This window comes from Pyrgilauda ruficollis, unplaced genomic scaffold (genome assembly GCF_017590135.1).
Source record: "Pyrgilauda ruficollis isolate IOZ18807 unplaced genomic scaffold, ASM1759013v1 scaffold12, whole genome shotgun sequence".
In the NCBI taxonomy this organism is placed as follows: domain Eukaryota; kingdom Metazoa; phylum Chordata; class Aves; order Passeriformes; family Passeridae; genus Pyrgilauda; species Pyrgilauda ruficollis.
The window spans coordinates 17,141,513-17,154,609 of record NW_024510321.1 but is presented as its reverse complement, the minus strand read 5'-3'; the positions used below and the strand labels follow the sequence as shown (position 1 = coordinate 17,154,609).

The 13,097-nt window shown below is 34.5% G+C and overlaps 1 protein-coding gene across 1 annotated transcript in view; it reads left to right on the top strand.

Moving 5' to 3' along the window:
* MALRD1 (MAM and LDL receptor class A domain containing 1) overlaps positions 1-13,097 on the top strand; it is a 234,716-nt gene that overhangs the window by 183,495 nt on the left and 38,124 nt on the right. Inside the window, exons 33-35 of the mRNA XM_041489150.1 lie at positions 792-1,067; positions 4,336-4,461; positions 6,507-6,573. Of these exons, the coding sequence (XP_041345084.1) occupies positions 792-1,067; positions 4,336-4,461; positions 6,507-6,573 (469 nt within the window). The remainder of the gene's footprint in view (positions 1-791; positions 1,068-4,335; positions 4,462-6,506; positions 6,574-13,097) is intronic.

The window sequence follows — 13,097 nt, the reverse complement described above, 5'->3', positions numbered from 1 at the left end:
AACGTTAACACAGCCAGCTCCTTAGAAATTAGTTTCCACAAACACATCTTATGTTTCTGCTGATAAAATTCAGTTGCAATGGTTTTCATAGGAAAACTTAGGTATCTGGGACAACTTGTTTATATACATGACCACAAAAAACTTTCCCCAGTATTTTCTTCCAGCAATGCATGTAAGCATGGAATATTTTATTTATTTAGTTAGTTATCTATTTATTTGGTTTATTTATTTTTTGTCAGCTGTCTGAATTAGTTAAAGCTTGAAATTCTAAAGCCACATTTTTCTTTACTTGTATCCTGGAAACCTATCTATGAATTTAATTCTCTATCATATCAAGCTAAGATGAAGAGTCAGAGTGATAAAAAACTAGACCAGTAAAAATTTTTATTGTTATTTTATAAAAACATTTTTCTTAATTTAGCTTAAAATTATAACTTGAGGGCTATTTTAAGGCTTTCCAGATCCTGGGTGAAAGACAAGATTTATTAATATTTTGGTATTAACCCTTCTATGTGCACCTGGCAAAAGAAGTAATAGGATCAAAATAAATGCTGAACTTGAGATTTAGAAACAAAATTCTGCAACAACAATGGAGTTAATATGAGACAAAGCATTTTTAATGCTGCATTTTGCACTTAGGAGCTGTGTTTTTACAAAAGTTGGGTTCCTTTTTTTTAAAGAGTTTCATAACCAAAATCAGCTGCATTCCTGGCAGTTCCTGTCTATCCCAAAGGCAGTAGGAATAACTACTGAAAGAACAGAATCCCTAAACGTTCCTTTTCCTCTTGTAGGACCAGCTGATCCGCACCCTCCAACTTGCAGCGGTGACAGGTTCCCGTGTGCGTACGTGCAGCAGTGTTTGTCCCTCGCCGCGCGCTGCAACGGGGTGGAAGATTGCTTGGATGGAAGTGATGAGATGAGCTGCCCCGTGGAGACGCCCACCACCACGTCCCCAGGCTCCTGCAAGGAAGCAGAGTTCCTGTGTCCTTCCCAAGGCTGCGTCCCGTCCCTCCTGCTGTGCGATGGGGTGCCCGACTGCCGCCTCAGCGAAGATGAAGCTGGCTGCCGTAAGTGACGTCCATGGCGGTGGTTATGGCAATGTTGACTTACCTGCCCAAACCAGTGATGTTTTAGGAAAAGAAAAGAGCAACACAGTGAAGTTTAGTGTAAAATTCATCATTCCCTTGTCAAATAAACCCCTATTTGTGTCACATATAGTGTATTATTTGCTGAGATGCTTTAGATTTCTAAATAATTTTGCTTATGCATTTTAATTTCCTTGCTATAATTTGGTAAATGTTTCAAAAAATTGCAATTGTGTTTCTGTTAATATTTACAAGCATTTTCACATTTTTTCCCTGAATCAGTCAGCTGCATTTGCATTGCCTCTGTAACCTCTGATCATATGACAGAAAGATAGGCTTCTGCAGTTCTGTTATTCAGTAACATTTAAGGCAGTCCTGACCTTTCAAGGATTTTGAAATCAAGTCTGTTCATGAAATAGCAGCAATCTCCGCCCCAAGCAAGGAAAAGGGCTCACAAACAAAACACAAGGTCAATAGGCTTTGAAATGTAACTGCAATGAGATGCCATGGAGAAGCATCTGAAACAAATGGACACAAAAGTGAGTGTCTGCCATTTAAAAATATTTCATTATTAGCAGGCGAACTGCGGCCAAATGTTTAATTCCAGGAACTTAAAATAATTAGCTACACAGCATAAAAAAGAAAAAAAGGCCTTTTTCATATAAACACTTTTCTTCCTAAACCTGTCATGCTCTAAAACTTTTTTTACATTTTTCTCATCCTTATCAGAATGAAAAAAAAAAAAAATTGGTAAAAATATCAGTTTCCAGTGGATTAGAAATTCATGTTCTTTAATGCTTTCTATCAAATCTACTAAATATAAATGTAGGCTACTGCACATGCCATTTAATTTAACAAAGTAGTCTACCAAACTGGCATGGACTTGGCAGACTATCTGTGTAAATCTTTTGTTTTGAAGTGAACTCTGTGGTTTTGTTGGCAGAAGACATGATTTTGGAGATAACTTTGATGTTGAATTCTGCATGCCCCGAAGACATGTAGAAATTTTGCATGTTCCTTTCTTCAAATAAACCTCTCATGGTTAATCTTCATTTGACCTTGTTTCCTTCTCAATCTGTCCTCTGGTGGAGACGTCTATGCTGTGTTCTATTACATGCACATCCCAACTCCACACCACAGAACCTCAAAATCTGAAAGCCAAATGATTTCCATGATTTTGTGTATTACCCAAACAATTAAGATATTGCTTTGTTTTGTTTATTTCACTGCTTTGACTTCAAAACAAAACCCAGGGATTAAGAAGAAATTAAATCCTGGTCTATTCAAAGAACAAATATTCTCCATAGCTATTTCACAACTTTGGGGCTCTCAGTCTGAAGGAGACTTAGTCAAGTCTGTACTTCATTTTTACTCCAAAATTTGGTTATATTAAATAAATATGTAAGCCTTGATAGTATAAGATAGAAATACAGAAGTAGCAATTCTTGTTTCTTCACTGAAGAAGATAATTCAGAGAAGCAAAGCAAAGCAGAGAAGAGGGCAAAGCAAAAAGAAAATGATTTGTGCTAGTTTGGAATTAAATCAGTGGAAAGCTGATTAGTGTCACAGCTGGTGCTGAGATCCAACTGCGTATGCCAAGAGAGCAGTGTTTCATCTTTAGCTTCCTACTTTTAACAGGTGAAAACCCATAGAAGTTTGTCAACTGGGGAAGGTCAGAGAAAAAAATTAACTATCTCCCAAATTTCATTCTTTTATTGAGATTTATGCATGATCTATAAAATTGATTGTTGTGCTAGTAACTCCAACCTATCTGTACTCTAATAATAGCACAGATTGAAAGTAGGGATTTTTTTTTTTTATATTTTAGATGGATATTTTTTTCCTTCATGCAGATCAAATCTACCTGCTCATTTTAGAAAACTTCAGTTTAGGAATCACTGACACTTTGCATTTTGTGTCGCATAGCAATTATATTCATTTAAGCACAAAACAAAACACTTAACATGATTTAAGTGTAGAACAAAAATGTTCTGGGTTCTGAATTCAGGAATTCATTAGGGAAAGTTTTCTTTTTTGACAGACTAGTTGTCAAAATGCACATTGCAGAGATTAAGGATAAAGCCCTAAAGGAGACCAGGACAAAAAAACCCCAACCAAACAAAAAAACATTGGTCATGTCCTTTCCAAAACCACAGTTTCTACCACAGAAATGCTTTTCTTCACAACTTAGGGATTTATGCTGACAGAATTTCCTGTAGAGTTCACATAGCAGTTAAGTTGTACAACATTATGCTAATACTGTTTTATACCTACTCATGAAGTGGATTTTGTTACTTGTTGCATTTAACAAAAAAAAAATTCTGGAACTGTTTTCCAATTAAAGATGTTCTACTTGGCTGGCTCTCTTCTTGCTGGAAGTTTTAAGGAAGGGTATATTACCTCACCTATTTAGTCTTTTCTTTGCCTGATTAAAATACTAAGGGTGTAAAACAAACATATTAACATCAGTGGGATGTATACATTAGTTTTCCACAGACCAACATCCTTTTCCGCCTGCATCATCTGATTGAAGTGCAAATAGCAATGAATAAAAAGTCATTTCTCAGTTTTCTGTAGTGCATAAAAATGTATCTCTTGTAGTTTTGGCAAGTGTTAAATACCCATGAAATATTAAAAATGTTATACTTTCAAAGTGGCTGTGATATCATTATCTCTTCTACTGGTTTAATTTGCACCTGGAAAATTAAATATAGATGAAAACTGGATATTTTTATTTTCATATCTTTACTGCTTTTAATGTGTTCATGTGGTCTTTATATTCTTTACCTCAGCACCAGTAACTCGGTGTCATTGTCCTTAACTGCAAAATTCTTAGCTCTTAGGTCCATTGCTATGACTGTTCCCATAGTAATGTGTTAAAATAATGTGTAAACAAATTGATTCATTTTGAAACTAGTTTCTGAATGAGAGTTAATAATGTTTGCTGATATCTTTTTTATGGGTTTTGTTTGGGATTTTGCAGTATACACTCTCAACATTGTGAGTTAATATGCACTCCTTCACAAATATTACATGGGAAAATTTGGTTTCTGTACCATCTGTGCTCTGTATTTGTTTACTTATTTAGCATCTCAGTAGTAAAGTTGTATGTCTTTGAAGATGAAAGCTTGGAGAGGTCACACAGATGTAAGTTTATATCCTACAGTATGAATCAAGCTTTCTGCTAGTTTTTGAACAGTGAGGAAAAAAATACAGCTGATGATAACAACCATCTTATTTTTCATTTCAGCCACTAAAGATTGTTCCAATGGTTCTTTGCTATGTGCTTCAACAAATCAATGTATACCACTCTCCCAGCGTTGTGACGGAATTGCAGACTGCATTGATTCCAGCCTTGATGAGTCTGGCTGTTCAGGTACTTAGTTTTGCATTAAAAAATCATTTGAAACAAAGAAAGTGTAGTTATTTCTTACTGGATGTTTTGGCAGTCCTCAAACTTGACTGAGGTTCCTCTGCTAAAACTTTGTCAAATTATATTAGGCATGAATTTTCCTGATGAAAGTATGACACAGGTGAAAGTGAGAAAAAGATGAAGAATAATATACTTAAAATCTTTACATCTTCATAGGGTGTGTTTGTTACCGTATAAACACTTTGCTCAAAAAAATCCAACCTTTTGTACTGTACTTTTAGGACTTTCCTTGATTTCAGGCACATGAGTTAACCCATATTGTTGAGTAAAATGCTTGCTTATTTGTGGGTTTCTTGTTTTTTGGGGTTTTTTTTCCCAAGTGTATTACAAATTCAGGTTGTAAAATAAACTAAATAGCATTTGTTTTAACACAGTGCATTTGACAAAATATTCAGGTTTGATTTGTAGTAGTTAAATGGTGGAGAAAGATAAGTAGAGAACAATAATACACATTCAATGCGAATTAGATTTTTATTGACAAAATCTAACAAATACATAGATGATGGTGATATAAATAATTAAATCTAGATTCAAAATGTCCCTTTCAGTTACAGAAAGATACTGCATCTCTTCCCCAAGACAGATACAAACTCTTGACCAGTTCTGTGCTGACAGTACTCTGCCAGCTTTGTTCAAGTTGCATTAGCTGAGAATTTAACTCTCTCTTTTTATAATTTTTATGAGTTATGTGATAAAATTCACAACACATTTGCATTGCAATTATATCATTCATTATAATATATTAAATGTCTATTCACAAACTAAAAGTTTTACAAACACTTATTGGTAGGAGGCATCCACAAGTTTCTTTGGGAGTGAAATTTGACCACAAGTATTGAGTTCACTATCTCCCATAACATCATGAAATGGTTTGGCTGGGAAGGGACCTTAAAGGGACCTTAAAGATCACAAATTTCCAATGCCCCTGACTTAGGCAGGGACACCTTCACAAGCCCAGACTGCTCGTGTGAGAGAAGGAATCATACTTCAACATTAAAAAATACCACTTTTACAATGATTAAAGAATTCATACTTCGGAAATTTGATTTCTAAAAGTTATTTTAAATTAATTTATTCAATATAAAAGGATATAGAACATAAACTAGTAGACATGCATAACAGTAATTTTAAAATCTTCCACTATTTTTTCAGAAAGTAGACCTTTTAAGTAAGTAATGCACTTTTCAAAATTTAATCTTGAAACTGGAGGTGTCTACACTGAATAGTGCTGTTATATGCTGCAATAAACAGTTTCATTTTGCATATATCCAAAACTCTTTAGGTCTAATTAGTATATTGCCAGTTATTTTCATGCTGAAGAAGACTGAGGGGATTTTATTTTTTTTGATTTTGAGTTTTTTCTTGCTAAAGCAATGTAAAACCACGCTTCAGTAAAACTAAATGCGGTGATGTGGAAATCTAAGGGACATCAAGAGGTTTTAAAGAATATCACTAAGTACTTAAACACCTTTTGTCTTTTAAAGGTGATTTCCCTTGTTCTTATGAGAATGTGATTCTAAGTGTTAAAATTCTGAATATCTTTAACAGAAGGGTTGGTCACAAAGGAGTGTCTGTTCACCAGCCCTATATAAACCTTATTACCTATTACTAATAATGTAGACATAGGTACTAATTAAATACTATTTCAATTCTTTTGGGTCTTATTTTATATATTCCTGTTATTTGAAAATCAACTAAGTGGCAAAAATTCAATTTCTGGAGTCAGATGAAAATCTTATTTGACAAAACTTCGAAGCCTGTTCAAGTGTAGCATCAGGATTTCCATAAGCTCAAGAGCACTCCATTGCTTGTAATATTCTTAAGGCTTCACACTTGTATCACCAAGTCCAGATCTAAAAGAAAAAAGTGTTGGAAGTGCTAAGCATTCAAAAGGACAGGTGTGAATATTTTGCCATTTTGAAAGTCAGATAATAACAAATGTAATAAAAAAGAGGGGGAAATCACAACTTTTACCTTTATGTTTGCAGCATGTCCTGAAGAATACTGCAAAAATGGAGGAAAATGCATCATCAAAGATGACATTCCATTGTGTCAGTAAGTTTCATTGGCAATTGACTTGTGTTGACATTGGAGAAAGCTGCTGTTGAAAGAGATGGTTAGCTCCCCAGAGATTGAAATTATATTTGGTAGAAGTGTATTTTAAAAAGTCTCTGTATGTCTATTTTTATTTACACTTAGTGAGTTAAACCACATTTTGAGAAGAATTTAGTTATCAGATAGAATTTTCTATGACTTTTATATTTCATTTAATGAGAAAATCTGTTGGCATGACACCCTAAGTTTTCTGTATCATGTTTCTCATCAACATTTAAAAACACATATTTCTGTGCCTTATTTGCAGCAGAGTGTTGTATGCCTCAGATGAGATTTTACAGCAGGCCACATACTCATCTTTATCTTCCTGTTAGGCATTTGGAAAAAAGAAAGAGTTTTTTTCCACTTATCCCCCTGCAAAAAGGGGTTTAAAAATATGCTTGCAGTTTTTTTTCTGGAAATACTCTCTGATAAAAAAAAAATAATGTATGCAATTCTGGTGTAGAATGTACAAGTCATTAAAAAGAGTCTCAGGATAACTGAAGCAACTCATTTACACAAGACATTGCTGTTTCCCTTTGGGAAATTAGAGGAGACTTTCTAAGTGCAAAGACAGTGATGGCATGTGTTATCATGCTTTTGTCCTTCACATGCTTCAGTGGAGCTTGCTAGAGTTTGCCAAATTACTAAAGAAGTACCTGTTTTATCACAGGAGCTATCTTAGTCAAGATTAGATGCTAAGATTTGTCTCCTAGTTGCCAGGAGATGCGCATTAATAAACCTACTTTATCTTTCAGGACAGGTTTATCCTTGATTGGATGAAGAAATGTAATATATAACATAGAAAATATAGGGACATTCATATAGGGTGTTTCAATTTGGGTCCCAGAAAAAACTGTTAATAACCTGCAGATTTCCCCAAAAATGTCCACTATAATAGAACAGTGAATGGTCTTTTGACAGAGAGTGGCAAGAACCTTGGAATTTCATCAAGGTGGCTGCTTCAAAATTTTTTGAACCCATAAAGAGAGAAAGGGCACAAAAACCATAGGGAAAGATGGCAGAATGAAAAGTCAGCAGGAAATAAAGGGATTTGCAATAGGAGCTTTGTAATTTGTAGATTAAACCATTGATCAAAAATAAAATTGCTCGTAGAGACAAAGCTCTGGGAGAGTAATTGAGATTTTTAAGTGCACAAGAGAATTATGAGAATTGAGCTTCTGTTCAGACTTGCAAGAGAAAGTAACCCAAACTAGCAAATCTTTTTTATCCACAGAAATACAAGACAGTTAGAATAAAAACAATAAATTAAACTAATAAGTAGTGTAGTTTACCTCAGCATTCAGTAAGAAACATATTTAATTCTGATGTAATGCACAGGCAATCTGAAAAAAAGGCACAGGAAAAAAAAATTCCTTAACTGGGAGGTTAAAATAACTTCAAAAGCTTTACTTGCTTGTGTTCAGGAAATTGGTCATCTCTACACAAGGATTCAATAGTGCATGTTACAATAGGCTTTCTGAAAACTGCATGTAGGGGAACTGGCTGGAGAACAATAAATGAAGAAGAAAAGGGATGGCCAGATCAACAGTCTGATATCAATACCATTCAAGGCTTTAGAATGTTTTTAAGGAATTACTTATATATATAATAACAGGACAGTTAACCACTACTAAGATAAACTTCTGCATGACTTTTTGTAATTCTACATCAAGACCATAAAAAGACAAAAAAAAAAACCCCAAAAATACATCTAAACCAACTTAAAATGTAGAAGTATTTCAGTTTCTAATACCCAGGGGAAAACAGCAAAACCCCCAAAAACCTCAAAACAACTGAACAAAAATAGAAATTATCATGAAAAATATTCTATTTTTTTACCTTTTAGTTCTCAGTTCTTTCTCTAAGTTTCCTGAAAAATGAATTATAAATTTAGCAAGACATATCCTCCTCCCTTGAGAACAACTGTTCTTCTAGACTGCAGGATAGGTCAGGAGAAAAAGCAGAGTGTGTAAGAGTGCAGGAAGCCTGTTCCACAGCAAGGAGACTCTTGAAAAGAACAGAGTCTAGGTACTGCCCTGCCACAGAAGTGACAGAGTCTTCCTACCTTACCCAGAGGTAATTGTGTCAGGATCAAAGTACTCTTAAAAGTCCCTGGGTTTGACTAATACTATCCAGTGACACAGCAGAAAGGGAGAAAATTTGTTAACATATTATTTTCTTACTATTTTACCTGGCAAAATGGATTCTGATCTTCCTCCAAGTGAGATGATTGTGCTGTAGTTTCTATAAAACAAAACCTGAGTCTGGAGTTTGAAAATCATTCTCAGGTCTCCCTGAGAATTTTGGCTTAACAAAAAATTAGAGTGGACAGGTCTCAAAGCTTCATTTGTTCCATCATGTTCCTATAAGAACTGAAATTGCTGCTCATTTCAGGTTAGTTTGAGGTACACTGATAGAAAAGAAGAGAGTTTCTGGAAAATATTTTTGCTGGTGATAACAGCTGAGTTTTTCTGTAGGTTTAATGCAGTGGGGCTGAAGTAGTTGACTGTATATTCTTCTTCCAGTACTTTAACCTGCAAGTATGGGAACAGTGAATTTGCATTAGCTGCTGAGGCAAAAGAAAGCCCTAGAATTTGAACTATTTGAAGAGACTGAAAGCAGATAGTAGATTTTATGCATTTAGTGCTTCTCAAGTTCCTTTGATGCTGCATGTTTTTACATGTGTGAACTAGTGTAGCTTAGATATATATATAAAATTAATACTTGGGGCACCACCCTGTCTTTCAAGAGAATGTAACTAAGAGGGATCAGTAGGAGTGGCAGGTGAGCTCTGACATCCCTCTGTGAAGAGATATCTGTAGACCTGGTGGAAACAAAAGCAGTGGATACAAGTCTAGATAAAATTTCAGTATATATTGGAGTGGGTAAGAAAGCTGATGTATCAGATTGCTGTAATTTTTGTTCTTGCTGCTGAAAACAGCTTCTCTAGGCTGGTGCATAATGACTGCAATAAGATCAGTGAGATGCCCAGTGTTTGAGAATGTGACTGCTTAGCTCTGCTGGATGTTCTCAGTGAGGGTATGTGAGTAAATGCAGGGCAGTGGTGCTTGGGTGATGGTTATCTTCCTACTTGAACAAAACACAGCTTGATGGCTGTCCTGCTCCTGCTTGGTAAGTGAATTTTTGAGTTAGCTTTGAAAGTCACTTACACTTGTTTCTGCTATTTGGTCAGGAGAGTAATTGGGGTGCATATCAAACACATTTGTCTTGTACTTTCTGTTTCATGGGTATTTTCTTTGTCTGCCAAAGTAGATGGAGCTTTAATCTGAAATTCTATGGCCACTCTCATTTGGCAAAATGTGACTCCTACTTGTCCTGACTGAGGTCTCTTCTGTAGTCAATGAGCAGCCAAGTGGCTGGTGCTGGCAATCAGCTACTGTGATTGCACCAGCAAATGATGATATTTTGAGGAATAATAACTAGAATTTTTGCAATTTCAATCCTCCAATTTCAAAATCATTCCTTTGATTATATGTATGCTTTCCCCAACTGCTTGTCCAACTTGTTTCTTTATGTTTGTTTTATTTTTGCTTAAAAGTGAGACCACAGATTCCTGGAAACATAGGAGAGGAATATAGAGGAGAACAAGCAAGCTGGGAAAACTGTGTTTCTAACACACTAAAGTGGAAGGATGAGGCTTCAATAACTGTACTAGCGTTGAAAGGAAAAAAACAAAACACTAAGAACAGAAAAAAACAAAAAACAAAAAAAAAAAAAAAAAAAAAAAAAAAAAAAAAAAAAAAAAAAAAAAAAAAAAAAAAAAAAACCCAAAAAAAAAAAAAACCAAGCCTGATTCTTCATACATGCTTTTCATTCTCATGCAACTGGACAAGAGTAATATTAAACATGCACATTCAAAATGTACTAAACTTCACATATAATAAATATTAAATCATCATTGAATCATCAAATTGTTTGGGTTGGAAGGAACCTGTAAAGTTCACCTGATCCAAGCCCCCCTGCACTGAATAGTTTCATCTTTAATTAGATCAGGTTGCTCAGAACACCATCCAACACGACTGTGAGTCTACCACATCTCTGGGCAATATATTTCAGCATTTCACAAAGTTGGTTATAAAAATTTCTTTCTTATATCTAGTCTAAATCTCCCCTTCTTCACTTTAAAACCAGTATTCCTGGCCCTGTTTCTGCAGGCCCTACTAAAAATAGAATTGTTTAGGTTGGAAAGGACATAATACAATGCTTGACTTTCCCTTCATTTTACACAAATATTTTCAACTTATTATACCAAATTTCACAGTAGTTACACTGACTAGTACTAAAGAGCATATGAGAGCACTTTTATTATTGTCTGAACTGTAAGAAGTTTCTATCCTTTAGCAAAAAGAAAAAGTAATTGCACTCACCTAATTAAACAATCCTATTACAGATTAGAAATAAATCTTCATTAAACAGTTTTTAAATTCACTGATTATGTAACATCTATCTAACTGATCTCTGGAGATTGAAATTGCAAGGAGCCATTATAAATAGATAATTAAATATTAGTCTTTGTAGTTGCATATCTAAATGCTGATTTGGCCCCAAATAAAAAAAAATAATTTAAAAAATAAAACCAGAATTATTTTGTTTGTTTCTTTTATATGATAAAAGTAGATTACTTTCTCTTTTGTTTCTTTTAGAAAAAGAATTGGTTTTACAGGGTAACCATTCATTCAGAGAAGTGGGATTCTTGCCTATTCTTTTTAGAAAAGCTAAAGGTTAATTTGTCCTCTATTTTTTACTTCTTTCCTTCTCATTTTTGCAATGAGCTTATTATTTTAACACAAATGATCCCTTTTACACTGCAAACAAAGTACTTTATCATGAGTAGTACAGTGGCAAACAGTATTTCACAAAACTTAGAGAAAAAAAGGGAGTGTTTTTGGTAGTTGAGACATTTTTTCAGAATCCGGTTTTGTTTTCAAAATACTATCTTCTAGTAAGTGTGATAAATTTTTGAGGAGACCTGCAAGTGGCATGCAGCATGACATAATGTCTTGGTAGACTGTTTGATACCTTTTCCAGTTAAGTATCATCTATGGCAAAGGAGGTAACTCTTACATCCTCACTGGACAATATCTTCCAGTGAGGAATAGGTTCTCCTTAGTTTTTTTCCTAAATGTGTTTGACTTTGGACCCACTCTTACTTGTTCTGTGTTACTGGATTTTTGAGGACTGATGGTGGTAGTTATTTTTAAAAACTAAAAGTGGGAGGAGTGTTTTTATATCACACAGGATGTTGGGAAAATGGAGTGATAATAGTATTCCAGCCTAGGAAAATAAAATGTTTGGAAGCATCTGGAAGGTGATTTGATGAAAATATGAAGCTTAATACTGGTGATATAGAAACACCAGTTCATGAGTAAAGAGAGTTTATAAAAAGAGAAGAAAGCAGTTTCCATTTCAGTTACATTTTCTCCTGCTCCTCTCAGAAATTCCCACCTCAGAGGGAGGATTTCTGGCATAGCAGCTGCTGATTCACTGCAGATTATTAATGGTTCAAACAAAGCCAATTAGTACTGATTTCACTTCTTCCCTAAGAATTTTCTTTAAGGTTTACTGAACAAGTGGGACAGGGGTAAATTGATAATGCTATATTGAGCATATACACCTACTCAGGAAAGTTGGAGTCAGGAAAATAAATTATACATGGAGGAGCAATGAAATAAGGATGTAGCCATGAATGAAAACAAAAGCAATGATGAATAGTCAAAAAGATAAGGCACTGGAAACCAATGTCATGTTAAGATTTGGATTTTGGGAAGCAAAGATTTATCTCCAGGACATATCTACATAGCTGGTAAAGAGGTTTTTTTTCATATCTTTCCCTTTCCCAAGTCTCATTTGAAAAGTGATGCTGGTGCAAATTACATAACAAATTCAGGCTACCTGAGTTGGGTAAAATTAAGAATAGGAAGACAAATTAATACATCTATTCTCCAGAACAAATAAGACACAATTTGTCATGAAAGAAAATATACAATATATTGATGGAAATGCATTTTAAATGTTTGCTTACAGAAAACTGTTTCCTAAAGTTTTTGTTCAGTCTTGATCCTTTCTTATTTGGAAACTTTTCATGAAATCAAGATGCTTGATACAACAATACTCTTGCCTTTTAGTTTTGCACGTTTCTAACTTCATAGCCTTTTCCAAAGGAAAACCCCAGGGGGATTATGGTGCAGTGCGACAGAAACTTAGCTGCAAAAATCTTAGCATTTGGTCTGTTTGCAATAGTTGGATGAAACAGCTATTGCTTCCCATGCTGATTGACTGCTCACAGGATGTTCAGTGAAAATTTCACAACACACAAAAAAAAAAAAAAAAGGAAAAGCTTTTGAATCCTTCATATATCAGAATTTACAAAATAGTGTTCCTTCATTTAGGAAAATATATGTCAAATTTGTTTAATGAGTTGAGGTTTTTTTCATTTAGTTGTACCAAGTGACTTGAAAGTA